Below are 18,218 nucleotides of genomic sequence, written 5' to 3' on the forward strand. Positions count from 1 at the left end.
ATAGCTGTGGTTTGGACTAGTCATGGAGCAATTGTGCTTGTGGCTAGTAATACAATGTTTAATTTGAACCAAGTAGTTATGCTAGTACCTAGTGGCTGACAGTAGGCTGGTAAACAATTATGTGTAGTAGCTTTTCTGGATGTAGATGAATAAATCAAAATAAGTTATTTGAAAATCACTGTGATCGAATACTTTGGTTGGAAAATCGAAAAAGTTGACGAATCCATATATAAATTACACTTCTGTCTCAAAAACCACTAAAAAGGCTTGCTTTCTGATGGATACATCTGCCAGTGGATTCCTCACCTTGTGAATATCCCCTGCGCCAGCAACATTCGGAAACTTTTGTAGCAGTTCACGCCGATGAGGTCGAAGACGACGTCACAGAGACACGGCTCCGCACGCGACTCCGCTGACGTCACCGGCTCCATGAGAAGACCTCGTCGGCGTGATGACGTAAGTTCCCTTTTTTCCGCGCCGTCGACGGCAACGGATTTCGGGAATAGTTGATAGTAGCTTTTCTGATACTTTGTGTATTCTTCTGGTTTTCTTCTGTTTCTCTTCGAGAAGATGTCGACAAGGAAGTCGGGTTTTAACCCCTGTCGGGAATTTGGCAAGCACATGTCGATTACAGACCCACATGAAGGCTGTGTTTGGTGTCCCTTATCCGACCACGATGTGGATGGTTGTTCTTGCTGCCGCAAGATGAGCTCCAAAGCTCTAAAAGAAAGGGAGGCAAAGCTTTTCATCGCCAGGATGAAGAAAGAGAAGAGAGGCAGGAGGAAGTCCAGATCGAGGTCGAGGTCGGCGTCTAAATCGACTTCGGGGCATGCTTCGAGAGACAAGAAGCATAAGAAGAAGAGGAGGCATTCTTCTCGTCATCACTCCGATAAGAGTTCAGCTCCGAAGTCGCCGGCTCGGCGTCGGAGGGAATCCGTGTCTCCTTCTCCAGTTCCGACCTCACCTCCAGTTCCTTCTTCTCCAGTGGCTTCGCTGGCTCCGGCTTCATCTCCGGTTCCGGTGAAATCCCCGACGCCGGCTCCATCTCCGGCTCCGGATTCATCTCCGGCTCCGTCTCCGGTTGAGGATCTTCCAGTCCCGGGTGAGCCTGTGACGCCGCTAATTCCACCGTCGGCGCCGGCAGGCCCGAGTCCGGTGATGCCTGACCAGTACCCTGCATTCCCTGGACCGGGTCAGGACCCCTCGCATTATCTTAATGCGATGTATGGGGTGTTTTCGAGGGCCATGTATACCACTGGTGCACCTGCGGGTCCGATTGGTCCGATGGCTTTTAACTTGGGAGTGCCGCAGGTCTATCCTCAAGCTCCATTCATGCCGTTCTTTCAAGCGGCGCCGTCTTGGCATCTACCGGCGCCGAGGACGTTGACGCCTCGTCCCTCTTCACCGGCGCCGGCTCGACCTCGTTCAACGCCGGCTGCTCCAGCGGATTCACGTTCGACGCCGCGGCCGGCACCGTCGGATTCGAACACGGTGCCACCGACGCCGCTGGTGCGGATTCGATCCAGAAGGGAGGCGCAGAGAGTGGTGGATGAAAGGAGGTATCTTTTGCAGGAAGCTGAAGCTGAAGAGGGAGAGTTGGTTGACTCTGATCAAGTGTTTGAGGAGCTAACGGAGGCACGTGGGCTGGATTTGTCTCCTGAGTGGGAAATCACTCCACCATCAGATGAGCCCTCAAAGGATGCAGCGCCGTATCATGCGGTCATCAGGAAGGCTGCTGAGTTGTTAGACCTCCAGTTACCAACCACGGAGTTCAGGTCTAATATTGTTACTGAGGTGCTGCATTCGCCTACTGCAGTCTCGGAGCCTTTGTTGCCCTTTAATGAGGCCATTATCGACCCCGTATTAGAGGTATGGCGTAAACCTTTTTCAGCTCCCGCGGTCTCTAGGACAGTCGCAAGGAGGTATAGGGCGGCTCCAGGGGATCCTGAGTTTTTAACATCGCACCCATCGCCTGAGAGCCTGGTGGTTCAGGCTGCTTGTTCAGGAAGATCCAAGGGTGCCTTCCCTCATGTTCCAGGGGACAGAAAGGCCAAAAAGATGGACCAGTCGGCCAAAAAGGTCTTTTCTTCGGCCAGCATGGCCCTAAAGTCAACAAACGCGACTTGTCTGTTGGGGCGCTATATCCATGCGCTTATGGACTCAGCGAAAAAATTGGCACCAAAGTTGTCGGAGGAGGATAGGGCCGGCTTCAATGAAGTTTTGACTGATGCTCAGGTGGCTGCACGACAAGTAATTCAAAGTGGACTGGACACAGCAGACTCAGTTGCCAGAGTTATGGGGTCTTCTGTTGCCACCAGGAGGGGTGCATGGCTAAAGTCCTCTGAATTCTCCCAAGATGTGCAGTCGGCTTTGTTGGACCTACCATTTGATGGGTCTGGGTTGTTCGGCAAGAAGGCGGATGCCGCTCTCGAAGCTTCAAGGAGAGCAAGGCTACGGCAAGGTCGTTGGGTCTTCAATCCCAGCCAAGGGGTTCTTTCAAGAAGTATAGAGGCTTCGGAAGGGCGACTTTTCGCTCTTGCAGACAGACCCAGCAACAGCAGCAACAACAACAGCAAGGCTCTTTGTCCAAGGGTTACAGAGGAAGAATCAGGGGTCGCTCACATGGCCGTCAACTCTCCTCCTCTTCCTCTTCCTCTTCCTCTTCAGCCCCTCCCACCACCGCAAAACAGCCCTAGATCCGACATTCTGGATCATGCTGGTCCTGTGGGGGGCCGGCTTACCCATTTTCTACAGGACTGGGAAACTGTAACTACAGATCTCTGGGTTCTGGATCTTGTAGAAAATGTGTACGCCCTTCCTTTTCGGGAATTTCCTCCAAATTACCCTGCTTGTCAAGGGGCTTGCTCGGAGGACCACCGTCTTCTCCTGCAGGAGGAAGTCCTGAAGTTGTTTCAGAAGGGTGCGATAGAGGTGGTTCCAGAGCAGGAGAGGGGTCAGGGATGCTACTCCCGGTATTTCCTGATTCTGAAAAAGGACGGCAGATTGCGTCCGATATTGGACCTCAGGATCTTGAATTTTTATCTGAAGCAAGAGAAGTTCAAGATGCTCACCCTTGCGCAGGTTCTTCAAGCGCTGAATCAGGAGGACTGGATGGTGTCCATCTACTTGCAGGATGCGTATTTCCACATCCCCATCCTGAAGTCGCACAGGAAGTATCTCCGGTTTACGGTAGGATCACAACATTATCAGTTTGCGGTCCTTCCGCTTGGTCTTACTACTGCACCCCGAGTCTTCACGAAGGTGATGGCAGTGGTGGCAGCCCATCTCAGGAGGTCGGGGATTGCCGTTTTCCCCTATCTGGACGACTGGCTGATCAAAGCGGAGTCGCCGGAGAAGGTGCTTCATCATCTGCAGGATACAACTCAGCTGTTGTTCAAATTGGGTTTCTCGATAAACGTGCCCAAATCTCACCTGGTGCCCTCTCAGCGCAACCTGTTCATAGGTGCGGTACTGGACACTACTGTGTGTCGAGCATTCCCTCCTCCTCAAAGGATTCTCGACATACAGGAAATGATTCCTTTATTTTTCAGTGGAGCGGTCGTTCCAGTCCTGAAGGTCCTTCGCCTGCTCGGTCTGTTTGCTTCCTACATCCTGTTGGTCAACCATGCACACTGGCACATGAGGGCGCTCCAGTGGTGCCTCCGCAAGCAGTGGTATCAGCACAAAGGAGATCTCAAGGAGTCTGTGAGGATCTCCAGAGAAGCTGCAGCGGATCTGTCTTGGTGGAGCGTGGAGGGCAATCTGTCCCAAGGAAAGCCCTTCCATCTACCTCCATCGGTGGCCACGGTGATAACGGATGCATCCACCTTAGGGTGGGGTGCTCATCTGGGGGATCTAGAGATCAAGGGTCTTTGGTCTCCAGAGGAAAGGTTGCTTCACATCAACCTTCTGGAGTTAGGGGCGATACGTTTGGCGCTCAAGGCCTTCCTCCCTTCCCTTCGCGGTCAGTCTGTTCAAGTCCTGACGGACAACACTACCGCGATGTGGTATATAAACAAACAGGGAGGAGTGGGGTCTCTTTGTCTCTGCAGAGAGGCCCTGCGTCTATGGTCCTGGGCTCAGGACCATCAGATTTGTCTGATGGCAAATCATCTGGCCGGGGTTCTGAACGTACGTGCGGACAGTCTCAGTCGGCAGTTCTCCGCCGACCATGAGTGGCGGCTTCATCCAGAGGTAGTTCGTCACGTTTTTCGGATGTGGGGAACTCCTCGGGTGGACCTGTTCGCCACTCACGAGAATGCTGACTGCCCGTCATTCTGCAGTCTCCAGTATCCGGATGCAGGGAGCGTTGGGGGACGCGTTTCAGTTGAGTTGGGACTCACGACTCCTTTACGCGTTTCCTCCCATACCCTTGATTCCTCGGGTTCTGAGGAAGATTCGCCAAGACCGGGCCCAAGTTATATTGATCGCCCCGGATTGGCCAAGAACGGTGTGGTACACAGATCTTCTCCACCTCTCCTCGTGCCCTCCGCTCCGTCTCCCTCTGAGGGCAGACCTCCTCTCGCAGTCGGAGGGGCAGGTTCTTCACCCCCACCTCCAGAGCTTACACCTTCATGCCTGGAAATTGAAGGGGGCAACCTGAGTTATTTTTCTCTCCCACCGGATGTGGTAGATGTAATTTTGTCTGCCAGATGTCATTCCACCAAATCCATATATTCCTATAGGTGGTCTAAATTTGTACTTTGGTGCGGAGAGAAGTCCATTGACCCTTTGAAGGCTCGTCTATCTAACATCCTTCAGTTTGCCCTTTCTCTTGCTCAGCAAGGCTTTGCTGTGGCTACTGTTAGGGGTTATTTATCGGCTTTGTCGGCTTTCCTTTGTTTGCCGGATCAGCCGTCGTTATTTAAATCACCTCTTATTCTTCGTTTTCTCAAGGGTCTCACAAACAGGTTTCCTCCTACTCCCTTTATTGTGCCTCAATGGGACTTAAACCTTGTATTAACTTATCTTATGGGTTCTCCCTTCGAACCCTTACACAAGTGTCCCTTGAGACTGTTGTCCTTTAAGACGGTTTTCCTCATTGCAATCACCTCGGCAAGGAGGGTAAGTGAGCTTCAAGCTCTAAGTTCAAAACCCCCATTCTTGACCATTTATGCTGAAAGAATGGTACTCAGGACCAGGGCTGCGTTTTTGCCTAAGGTGGTAACTCCCTTCCATCTGGGGCAATCCATTACCCTTCCTTCCTTCTATCCTCCCCCTCACCCTTCCAAGGAGGAGGAGAGACTTCACCGCTTGGACCCTAAGAGGGCAGTGAGCTTCTACCTGGACAGGACAAAGGACTTCAGAGTTGATGACCAGCTCTTCGTGGGCTTTGTTGGCTGCAGGAAAGGTCGAGCGGTGCACAAGCGCACCCTTTCCAGGTGGATTGTCTTGTGCATTAAGATCTGTTACTCCCTGGCTGGTAAGGAACCTCCAGAGGGTTTGAGAGCTCATTCCACTAGAGCTAAGTCTTCCACTTCTGCTTTGTCTAGGGGTGTTCCTGTGGAGGACATTTGTAGGGCGGCAACTTGGGCCTCCCTTAACACTTTTGCAAAACATTATTGCTTAGACACTGAGGTGAGGAGGGACGGACACTTTGCTCATTCCGTCCTTCAGGACTTTTTGGTGTAGAAGGGTGGACACCCTCCTCCGGGAGTGGGGACTGCTGTGGAATCTATTTGCAAGGTGAGGAATCCACTGGCAGATGTATCCATCAGAAGAACAAGTTACTTACCTTCGGTAACGCTTTTTCTGGTGCATACAGTATCTGCCTGTGGACTCCTCACTGACCCACCCGCCTCCCCGTTGTCCATCCTTCTATACCTATAGTTCTGTTGTTGGTGTTTCAAAATGTATTTATATCTCTCAAGGGCATTGTGTTATTTCTTTTGCCTTTCTGCTTATTCTCCACACTGTGTGTGTGTTGATCTGCATATTGTGTACTGTGTATACTGTGTATATATATTGCTGTCAGTCCGTCTGTGTGCCTCGAAGGCACGGAAAAAAGGGGCGGAACTGACGTCATCACGCCGACGAGGTCTTCTTATGGAGCCGGTGACGTCAGCTGAGTCGCGTGCGGAGCCGTGTCTCTGTGACGTCGTCTTCGACCTCATCGGCGTGGACTGCTACTAAAGTTTACGAATGTTGCTGGCGCAGGGGATATTCACAAGGTGAGGAATCCACAGGCAGATACTGTATCCACCAGAAAAAGCGTTACTGAAGGTAAGTAACTTGTTCGTTTGGGAAAAAAGAGGAACATGTGGTTTTAATTTTCTTTTCTCTTCATACAATGTGTAGTCCTCTGCTTTATTTTTCCTTATTGTTCTGAAGGGCAGGGCTGCAGACTCATTCCAGCAGCTTTCATACTTTCTTGCTTTAACTCTTGTTGTGAGAGCAGCCAACTTTAAGCATCAGAAAGTGACTAAGGACCTTTGAACTTAAAAAAATGTTTTGTTCTGGCTGTCTTATCTGTTTTTGCCAAGGATACTGCCCCTATTTTCCCCTTTTTGTAAATATTTTTTGTTTGTATTTTTCCCAATTGTAGTTCTACTACTGCTTTTACTTTGACTTAGCATCATGATAAAAAGTAGGCTAATTTACTATTCAACCCTCGGTTGCAGCTAGTTTTGATTGCTAACTTTGGTCTGTGCATCTGTGATCCTAGGGGACAATGATGAACCAATATTTTTAAAGGTATTTTATGTGAGCTGCTATTTATTTGTATGTTTTTTAACTCAATCAAATATTTCTATTAAAACAACTTTTAGCAAATGCGTATTTCAAACTTTGTTTCAGGTCCCTTTTATGTTACATCAAAGTACACATTCCTTCAATATCATTAGCGTCAATTTCCCAATTTGAGGAGGTAATTTATTTGTATTGTTTTCACCTGTCAAAAGTGTTTTTCTTGTTATTAAAAAAGAAAAAAAAGATTGTTAGAAGTCAAGGTTTTTATTATTGCAGTCTTGATGAAATCTCAATTGCTAGAATTGCCATATAGAACCAAAGATACCTCTCTCTTGGTCCCTTTATGAAAATGGAAAGTCAGAAATTTCTCCTGTTGTGCAGTTATGAAGAGCTTTCCCCAATTTCCATTGTGATTTAGAATAGCCTAGTATTCATATCACCTTTTAAGGTCTCAAATTATCTATCCTTTTTTTCAGATGCAGATATCAGTGAATCTGGTATTTCAGTTAAAAGTAGTGGATCAACTGCGTCTGTGGCTAGTCAAAGTGAAAGAAAGAGGAGAACTCTTCCACAACTTCCAACAGAGGAAAGGACAGCTGCCGAGAAAATTTCAAAGCTTAAAACTAGATCAGAAATTGGAGAAAAGCAGGATACTGAATTACAGGAAAAAGAAACGCCAACATCTGGACCCAAAAGAGAAAGGCATATTCAGCAGGACTCAAAAGATGCTGCAAAAACAAGCAGGCATACACCAGGCCATACTTTTAAAGTTGGCGTTGCCTGCACTCAGTTTTCTCACTCAAATAGCAGTTATGCTAGTGGAAATGAAAAAGGGGACATTGTTAAGGAAAGTTCAACAGTAAAGCAAGCTTTATCTAATATACAGCAGCAAGAACATAAAGAAAAATCACAGTGGACACCCTCAAAATTGTCTTCTGCCAAGCAGGCTACAAATCCAACGAACAAAATTAGAGAACAAACTCCTAAGTCCGGACCAAGTTTTTCACAGAAACCTCAAGAAACCACTATAGGGCATTCTAAAAAGAAAGCAGAATTAAAAGATGAAAAAAAGAAAAAAGGTGAAGACACACATGCTGCTCAATTTCCAAAAATAGTTGAAACAGAGAAGAAAGAACCATCAAAGCCCTTAGTAAGACAAGGTAGTTTTACCATAGATAAACCAAGCACTAATGTACCTATAGAACTCATTCCTCATATTGACAAAAAGACTGGATCATCCTCTCCATCATTCACTTCTACATCCACCAATCGAGTGCGAGAGAGAAGGGATTCACTCGAAGCAGATTCTAGTATGGACACAACACTCCTTTTAAAGGATACTGAAGCAGTGATGGCATTCCTTGAAGCCAAATTGAGGGAGGAGAACAGAGGGGATGATGGGCCGGAAACTCCCAGCTATACCCAAGATAATTCAATCTCTCCTGAATCTGATGTGGACACAGCCAGCACAATCAGTTTAGTAACTGGTGATGGTGACCGGAAATCTTGCCAAAAAAGGAAGAGTTTCACGAGCCTCTACAAAGAAAGATCCACTACAGGTTCCCAATCCAAAGATGTAGCAAAGTCTTCAGCATCAAGTACCAGAGACAGAGTGGAAAAAAAAGTCAAAAGTCGAGGCTCTGATGGTAGCACAAGAACCGAGACCCGCAAGACATTGACTACAAGTGCAAGAATACGGCAACCTTCATTGGATTTAACAGACGACGACCAAACATCAAGTGTACCGCATTCTGCAATTTCTGATATTTTATCATCTGATCAGGAAACCTATTCTGGCAGACCACATGGAAGGGCGCCATTTTCGTCAACTGATCAAGTAACACATTCTCAATTAGATAATGGCAAATCTGCCAGGGTAAAAGCAGGTCATGCTGTATCAGGGACCGCCAGTAAGTCGGTCACCCTTCCAAGGCCTCGACCTACCAGGACTTCACTCTTGCGAAGAGCACGCCTTGGTGAAACCTCAGATACTGAACCTACTGATGTTGACAAAGGATCTGTGGCTTCTGAAGTATCCACCACCAGCTCAACATCAAAACCCCCCTTAGGAAAGAAAGTGATCTCAAGACTTGATTTACTTGCACAGCCACGCAGAACTCGACTTGGATCTATATCAGCACGTAGTGATTCCGAAGCAATAATAACAAGAAGCTCTACAGCTGCTCGAATACAAGAATCTCTTCTTAGAAGTGGTCTTCGAACAGCACCACCAGCTGATATGAAGTATACTCCAAGAGCCAGAGCAAACAGCATTTCTCGCCTGTCTGACTCAAAAACAAAAAATGTAATCTCCACTCACAGCTCTCCTCCAGGTCAGTGTTCTTCAGTACTTAAGTTTCCTTTCAAACGATTTCTGCAATTTGTTTTTGCACAACATGAGAATCCATTTTTGAAAGCCAACTTATAATAGTGTGAAACTATGGATAACTGTCTTTGCATTGCCTTTATGTAAGCAGTCTCTTGATTTTCTTTTCCTGTATTCTAAGCAGCATCATTTGTAACCAGTGAAAGAAGTGCTGTCTTACCAATTTCATTTTCCATCTCCAGGAAACTGTATTATGCTGCATTCTTGATTTAAGAGTGTTGGTATTGGCATCCTTAGTGTGGTCTCCCGTGACTTTTCACCTTCTGACTTTATTTGCTGATTTCGTTTTTGCTGGCTGTAGGAATCTGGGCACTCTGCTAACCAGTGCTAAAGTGCATCTGCTCTTTACGTGAAACATTGTAACATTTGTTTATCCACAATTGGCATATTTGATTTACTTCTAAGTCCCCAGTAAAGTGTGCTAAATGTGCCCAGGGCCTGTAAATCACATGCTACTAATGGGCCTGCAACACTGATTGTGCCACCCACTGAAGAAGCCCTTTAAACAGGTCTCAGGCCTGCCACTGCAGAGCCTGTATGTGCCGTTTTAAACTGGCATGTCGACCTGGCAAGTGCCAGGCCCAAACCGGGTGCAGTGTATTTAAAATGTACATGTCCTGGTAGTGAAATACTCTTACATTTGTTTTTCACTACTGCAAAGCATATCCCTTCCATAGTATAACACTAGGATTACCTTATTACATTTTATAGTTTCCAATTGAGAAGAGATGGGACCCCCAAATTTGGTGTCTCTGGACTCACAATTTAAAAACATAACTCATGGTGAAGTTGGTCTTTAAATTGCAGTTCTGAAAATGCCACTTTTAGAAAGTTGGCATTATCTTACTTAAACCATTTGGTGCCTTCTGCCTGTCTCTGGAATACATGACTAGGGTAGGTGACAGCTGGCTTCCTGCATTCCCTCTAGACAGCCACAGACAAATGAAAGGTAAGTGTGACTGCGTAGCCATCTGCATGTTGATGGGTCATTATGAGCAGGATTGGAGGGAAGAGGTGACACGTTACACCTGAAAGGGCTGTGTACTGTCCCCTCAAAAAGTATTGCATACCTCCTGGAGTGAGTCTGGAGCCAGGGCATGCAAGGCAGAGTCTTGTGCACTGCAAAGCATCTCTTTGAAGTCTCGCTACTTGAAAGGCATAACTGGGTAAAAATACTGGACCTCTGATATCACCAATTCAGAGCACTTCTGGAACTTAGGACATTCTATCAGGAAGAAGGACTGCTGTGCTGTCAGAAGAGGCTGCCACTTTGCTGAACTGCTTTGCTGTGCTGGCCTGCTGCTTCTTGCCTGAGCATGAGGAAGGACTGGACCTGCATCTGTACATCCTAGAACCTAAGTTACTCCAAGGGCTGTTGCTGAAGTCTCAAGGATATCAAAGACTTCACTTCCATCTTCCAACAGCACCTGGACTTTGCTTGCTGTAAGTCCTGCCCATTCAAGTAGTGCCAAACCAGCCCAGGGCCCTTTGAAGTGAGTGTAAAAGTTCTGTATCTGCTAGACCCTGCTAATTGACACAGTTGCACCGATCAGGACCAACACATAACCTGCTGCAAGATCTGGATCGACACATCACTGCTGTTGCAGGGACCAGAACGGATCATCCAATCTGAACCGCCGCATCACCTCTGGAACAACAGCTTTGGAACCAACCTAACTCCCCCCATTGCGTGGAGAAGATCGACGCATCGCCCCTCCAGCATAGATTATCTCGGTGCATCAACTTCTAAACCGTTGCACTCGGAAGCAGCGCTTTGCTTAATGGAACTGTCATCGCTGCAGTTGCCTTGAGAAATCCGGAGCAACACCCCAAATGCTTTGGGATCATTGATGCATCTCGTGCTGCAACAAAGATTAAGGCACTTTTGCTCAGCAGGCCCTGCGTGGGTCCTGTAGCCGGCCTGCGCTTCATCAGGGGTGGCCTGAACTCTTGACTTTGTCCAGGTCCAGCGTATCCAATTAACTATTTGAACGCTAATTGCTTATAAGCGCCATTATTACATTGAATCTTTAAAAATTAATATCTTGACTTCTGCATATTGAATTTTTGTCGTTTTGGTCTTGTTTTATTTGTGAAATATTCTTTTTTTCTAAGTTGGTGTGGAGTCATTTGTGGTGTTTTTACTGTGTGTTTTGTGAACAAATTCTCTACCCGTTGCATCTTAAGTTAAGCCTGACTGCTCTGAGCCAAGCTACCGAAGGTTGAGCACAGGTTGTAGAATGTGTTATTGCCTTGCACTGACTAGGATTGTGGTTCCTGCTTGGACGGGTGCATACCTCTGCGAACCAGAAACCCAATTTCTAACAAAGAGCGTGTCCTTTTCTCATTTAAGGAACATCTCGTTGATACATTGCTATTCAGCAACCCCCAAAAAAATGTGAGGTTGAGGTTGGCTGGGAATTTTAGTTATGAGCCATTTTCTATCATTATTTCTGACCCAGGGTTTATTTTAGCTAAACTGCTGTTCTCAAGTTTTCTGAATTGAGGCTTCCATAGCTGAAGATGTGCACTGATACAAAATATTAGTTTGCTGCATAGAGTTTCACCTTTAAAAAGGTGCTCATTAAACACACAGCCGTATCAGGAAAAGGTTGCCTCTACATGGTCTGCTTTCAAAAGCGTACAATGTATATTGGTATATTAAAGGATTCTAATCTATTTTAAACCAACACCATCAGCTTTTCTGCATCTGAAATTAAGTGGATAGAATTTTCTGACACCGGTTATTCAGAAGCCATGTCTTTTAAGTGCTGACACCATAAGGGTTCGCCCCTATGAACCTGCATCCTCCACATTTGTGTGTACCATGATGTGTATCTTCAGAGGATAAATTTGTGTCATAAGTCCATGAAAGAAACAGTAGGTACAAGATATTTTGGATTAGCACAAGTACTCAGGGTCCAGCATCCTCTTCATGTCAATTAGAATACCCAATATTTGACGGGTGTACAATCCAATGGGGTTTAGACCCTTTATACCCCAATTGTACGTAAGTTAGGAGTGTTTTTCCTTTTAGTATTGAGTCATAGTCTTATCGGTTTGTATGTGATTTTCCGCCAATTATGTTAGAGAGGAACTTTACCCGCATATAGAGATGTATACAGGATTGCAACCACAACTTGACTGAAGAGAGTTACTTCCGTTGTCTCAAAGCCTTGAGAAAGCCCCAGGCATATCAGCCAGAGGGGGTGAAACACCTGTTGGCTGTTCTCAAATCTTATATTACACATCAAATTACTTGCCTTCAAATAAAAAGTGAATATCACAGTCAAACGCATACTACTGTGGCTCATTACTAAAAGGGAAGACACTCCTACTTCATCTTTAACAAGATATCTTGGATGATGATGATGGATAACATGCTCCAGAGGTGTGAAAGGTTCTTACCTAAAATATGTTTTCGCTCACACAGGTATCCCTCTGGGATTCTTATGCGGATAAAGTCATTCTTACCATTGGTGAGGATTCAAGAATACTTTAAGAAGACACTACATTTATACTTCATATTGTAGTGGTTTTGTGATAAGTGTGAATTGAACATTGAAAGCACCACCTGTGTGTTAAAAAATACTTGGTCTTTTTAAAGCTGGAATCCTTGGCTTTCCTCAAAGGAAAAGATCCTGAGTGTGCATTGGACCATTTAACTTCAGTTTTATTTGTTATGAGGGCCGAGGAGGAACTATATTTTTAAACTTCAACTATATACATTTCAGTGATAACTGGAGTGTTCTGTTCGATGTCTGTAATTATTACTGTTGAATTTTTATCTCTGGCACATTATTCATATTCCTTTTGCACTTGTTATCACTTTTGCCTAAAATAAAGATCTCATTGATTGATATCTGAAAAGGTTACACAGGTAAGCCTGTTACTCCTTAGCCTTAACTCATACATCTGAACTAGGTAGTTGTGCTTTCAAAAAACACATGAGCATTTTTCTCCACGCATCAGCCCCATAAAGATCAGCAAGCGGCAAATTGCCGTGAGGTCTGCTGTAACTCAGTTTTTCTCTGATGGAGAGCAGGCAACGTTCCAAGGACTACTTTTTTTTACCTTTGGTGCGATATTTGGGCCATGGAGATCTATTTAGTTGCTAACCCTTTACAGAGCTATTTCATTTCATCAACCAAATGTATTTTATATAGTTTTTTAAAACCAAATAACATTTGAAAACTGTCTGCATATATGCAAAACGTAGACTATGTTAGCTGAAGTTTTCAAATTAGGCAAGTACATTTTGTAAACTGATAAACAGTTTTACGCGGAAGTTTCGGATCACCTTACAGATGAGGGTTGAGTTTGCTGTCCGGCCAACCTATCCAGAATGAAAATTAAGGCCTGCAGCTCTCTAGATCCTGGAATGAGCCTTCAATTAAGGACAGTATACATCTGTCTCTGATAGATTTCGCCAGTAATTGGCATGACAATCTTTTTGGTACTAAGGAGAGAGAGAGACAAAGCCCTCTTTCTCTCACATTAGGTAGGGATATCCACTTAACTTTCAACGCATAGATTTGTCTGGTAGAAGCCTTCCTGTCTTTGTTGGTACGTCCATGAAGCCTTGCGGAAAATTCAGAGGCCATACTACTGAAACTTTAAAGCTAGACTATAAAGTTCGGGCTCCTGAGATTGGTGTGCTACACCATCCTTTGTATCTTGGGCGAACACATGGGAACCAAGTTGAAGCTGTATATGCAGAAATACAGGCATTCTGTAGAACTCCAATTACCAGTGTCAGACCTTGTTTGGCACAGGCCAGACTTGGGTACTGCCCCACCACCATTGTCGTTTGCTACTGGCGTTATGGGGTCCGTCCCACTATGGCTTTGTAATCTCGGCCAGTACAACTATTTCTGCATCTAACTCTTAAGGGTAGCGAGGGCAGCAGTTAAAGGCAAGAGTGTGGGGAATAGAAGAGCTCAGAAGTCAATAGTCAACCAGCAGGCACAATAATCCATTCTTCAACCCAGTGCTTATCTTTTAGTTCATTAGCACTTTTAGTTACAGGGCTATATTCTCTGTTATGATTTTCAGTAAGGTGCTACACATCCCTTCCGGGATCCTCTTTCTGTTCAGATTACCCAGTGCATTGTAGACCGAAGCATTAATTAGACACATGTGTAGATTATTTAAGGAATCCTACTGATCAGATGATCTGCTGTGTTTATTGTCTTTCATCCTTTTGTTTTCACTCTGGCATAAAGTCTGAAACCCATGTGGCAGACTCTTCTTCACGTTCTAGTCCCTCATTTTGGTCGTAGATGAAGTCCCGCTTTTACCTGCTGGTTGGTCTTCTAATTGTGTGGCAGGTGTGTTTCATGTATCTTCTCTTGCAGTAGCAGTTTCACTACTGTTGGTGCCTTGATGGCGATCTTTTCTTGATACAGGGACTGCTGGACAGAGTCAGCCCAACAGGCCTGCAAAGTGGCACTCTTTTTTTTAGCAATAGCCACCTCCGTTCCCATGTGCATACCGGTACTTGGGGACTGCAGTCATGAACTTCATACTGATTCCTTGAGATGGTGTGTCTTTGGTTGTTGCAGCCTCCAGGCCAATTGGTTTTGCTGCTTCCGCTGTGTCATGGTTCCTCTTCCTGACTCTCAGATTCAGAGCACTCAGCTTCTCAGTCTCACAACACATTCTTGGTGTATTTTACACAGCAAACTGCTCAAATAGACCAGTGACCACACACACAGTCGCTCCTCCCGTTACTGTCTATAGTGGTCTGCTTTCTCTAGGGTGCTCCTGATGGTGGGAACACGCTGGGCTTCTCTTGATCACTCACTCCTTCTCCAGGGCCAGGTGTTCTACTTCCCTCTCCCAGCAGGCAACACGTTTCTCAAGTGATCTGTGGAGCACTCCTTTCTTTAGCCAAGAAGAACATGGAACAAAGTGGTCTGGTTTTGATCCCATTGCATGTGCATTTTTAAGACACAGGATGTGGCTCCACTGTTTAAGGCTTCAGCACCGGCCTAGCTTGGTTTTCCTACAAATGTCATTTTTGTTGCTGTTCCTCATACATGGCCTTTTGTACACAGTGGTGGTGGTTCTCACAGCAGGTAAAAATGTTTTTGGCTCCAAGCACAAGTATCCAAAATAAAGGCACAATGAAGTCTAAGGTCTCTGCATCAGACTGTCACAACTTGCTGCAGCATTTACAGTTCTCTTAAATCACTTTGTTTCTGTCAACACAATTTTGTAGATAATATGATCTTTTTGGTGAAAGATTTAACTGATTGTTGGGGCTTCAGTAGCTCGTCTATTGTTATATTGACAGAATCAATCAGTCAACTCTGGAAGTCTCAAAAACATCAACCAAATGTTCTCCTTGTGTGATTGCAATGATTGTTTGAACTCACTTTGTGTACGTCCTTAATTTTGGACTGCAAAGTCTTCACCAGGTATTAAATCTGTGCCAGAGAAGGATCAGCTTCTTCCTAGAGCAGTCTTTTTACTTCTATATGTATAAGTTAATTTTGAAGTTGCAGTTGCTATTTTTTTCATCTGGCACTGGAGTGATTTTGAGATGTGATTTTTTTATTTTTTATATAGTATGCCCAATTATTCTGTTGACACACAATCAATCCCTGAGATGCAGAGATGGAGTCAGAAACGTTTTTCATCATCCTGTTTCAGGTCTGCTGAGACAGAATCTCTTGGTCCTTCTGTTTTCCATATTATTCTTCTAATTTTGTATACTTTTTGGAGAAGGATCTGCCACAGCTGTGGGTAAAATTACAGGGGTCTCTGGTGTCTGTGCTCTGCTCAGCTTAGGTCACCTGGAAGATACCTCCCTTCTTGCCCAGTTTCTCTAGATCGTTATGGGATGATGGAAACTCTGCCTTCCACAGAACCTGCTCCAGAGTCATGGTTTCCATTTGTATCTCAGATACTCCAGTAGTTTCTGGAGTATCCTGTGGTGGTATTGAAACTGTTCCTTTCCCTGTCTCGAAGAAAATCACTTAACTAGGCTTCATGTTCGAGTCAATGCCTTTTCATGGATGAAAAGTTCCAATAGTGTGCGAGGCATGATTCAGAAAGGTTTGCCAGTGTCTCTATAGAAGTCAGTGTTTTCCTCCCAGCTTAAGTCCTGTGTCCAAGAAGGCTTTAAAGGCATTTGAATCCCTTGTTAACTCTGGGTGAATTAAAATTTGCCTAGCGTCAGTGAAGGTGAGTTTCAATTCTATTATGGACACGGAGGCGAGGATTATGCTTTTCTTTCTTCGCTTTTATCAATAACAAATCCATAGTCCTTTCACAGTGTCCTTGATCATGCTCCACAAAGTACTTTGTCATTGTCTGTTCCTCCTCTTTTTTCGCGCGAATCACGCCCACCAGTTTCTTTATGCGTCTTGTTTTGCCCCATTGTTACCTGAAAAGACACATTGCGTCAAAACCGAACCATCCAATGTCTGGCTAGCAAATATTCTCAGGTAATCATAATAGGCTAACCGTTTGACCAAATAAGACAGATCAAATAAAGTCATATCATCACCATGCATATAGAATGGAAAACAGGGTACGGGTGGGTCTGCAACTGATTCAAGTGCCAGGTGGGATAATCCTCACCTCTGTGTCCTTAATAGAATTGAAACTTACCTTCACTGAAGCAAGGCAAATTTTCATTCTATGTCAGGACTGGAGGCGAGGTTTATGTTATTTCAAGGCTTACTTACCACCACCTGAGACACGTTCACTACAGGTTTGAAGTAAAATCTCTTAAATGTCGAACCAGACGACCAATCGGCTGCTCGCAGAAGATCCTCCAGGCGTGCGCCAAGGCCAAAAGCCTTCAAGTCCATTGCCCCTCTAGTTGAATGTGCTCCAAAAAACTTTGAATCGATACCTGCCTCTTGCATCACCCATCTAACCCAGCAGGCTATTGTGGGAGAAGAAACCACCCCATACAGTTTCCTGAGAGCAATAAGGAGTTGTCTTTCACCTGGGGCGGACTTCCTCTGTCATCTCCTTGTACGCTTTAAGACATTTGACCGCACATAATTTGGGAAAGTCCGTGAAGGCAGCAGTAGAAATTGTGAGAGTGTTTGACTTGGTATGCCTACTTAGAGTAAAAGTTAGCCCGTCAAGGGGAAAAAACTCTGGCCATTATGTCCAAAGCCTGCACATCAGAGACCCTTCGGCATGAAATAAGGCACAGCAGCATTGCTAATTTTGCAGAAATCTCCTTCCGGGACAAGAATCGATGCCATGACAAAAAGAGGTTCGAAACCAGATTAACATACAAGAGTGCCGCATAGTGGGGTTCAGGGGGAATGGATAACCGAATCCCCCTAAGCAGCGTACAAACAAACGGATGTTCGCCGACCAGTGCTCCATCTATAGGGGCGTGGCCCGACGACAAGGCAGAGCAGATTGATTGAGCAATATGCCATCCCTTCCTCTGCCAAGCTCAAAAGAAAATTGAGAATTTGGATCACATCAACTCCCACGGGATCCCCTTGCCTTCGCAGACACCTCGACCAGGCTGAGCAGTAATGCTTAGCTGTGCTGTCTCGAAAGGCCTGGGAGCGACCATCTTTGCCTGTAATCCGCCACCCCATGAGATGTAACGAACCTTCCGCCACCAGTCAATGTGGTTCTTTGTCCGGATTACTCAGAATGTGAGGGAAGTGGAGGAGTCGGATTGGAGAAGCCAGAGAAAGTTCTAGGAGAACTGAAAACCAAACTTGAGATCTCCAGACAGGTGTTTTCAGGGCTTCCTGCCTGCGAACCTGAGCCTGTGTCCTGGTGATCATGGAAAAGGGTGGGAAAAGCATAACCCTTCTCCTGATTCCAATCCTGGAGAAACGCGTCCCTTGCCTCCGCCAGGGGGTCCGGTCTCCAGCTAAGAAACCGTGGCAGCTGGTGGCCGAGGTGGCACGTAAAGAGATCTACTGAGATCGTTCCCCGTCGGTTGGAGGGCTGCCAAAAAATTTGAAGGTCCAGCTCTCAAATTCTGGAGTCCCTCAGGTATCGGGAGTGCCAGTCCACCACCTAATTCTTCCGACCCGGAAGATACTCCGACGTCACAAATACCTGATTGTCCAGGCAGAAGTTCCGTAACTCTTTTGCCAAATTGGCGAGGGTTCGAGACCTGGTGTCCCCCAGGTGATTTATGTTTCTC

At 45.6% G+C, this 18,218-nt stretch overlaps 1 protein-coding gene across 5 annotated transcripts in view; it reads left to right on the forward strand.

Annotated features, from left to right (window-relative positions):
• CEP170 (centrosomal protein 170) overlaps positions 1-18,218 on the forward strand; it is a 428,342-nt gene that overhangs the window by 268,143 nt on the left and 141,981 nt on the right. For all 5 annotated transcript variants that reach the window (XM_085611407.1, XM_085611409.1, XM_085611411.1 and 2 more), the window contains one exon: positions 7,164-9,020. In XM_085611407.1, coding sequence (XP_085467533.1) covers positions 7,164-9,020 — 1,857 coding nt within the window. The remainder of the gene's footprint in view (positions 1-7,163; positions 9,021-18,218) is intronic.

Source organism: Triturus cristatus, chromosome 6 (genome assembly GCF_964204655.1).
Source record: "Triturus cristatus chromosome 6, aTriCri1.1, whole genome shotgun sequence".
Lineage (NCBI taxonomy): Eukaryota > Metazoa > Chordata > Amphibia > Caudata > Salamandridae > Triturus > Triturus cristatus.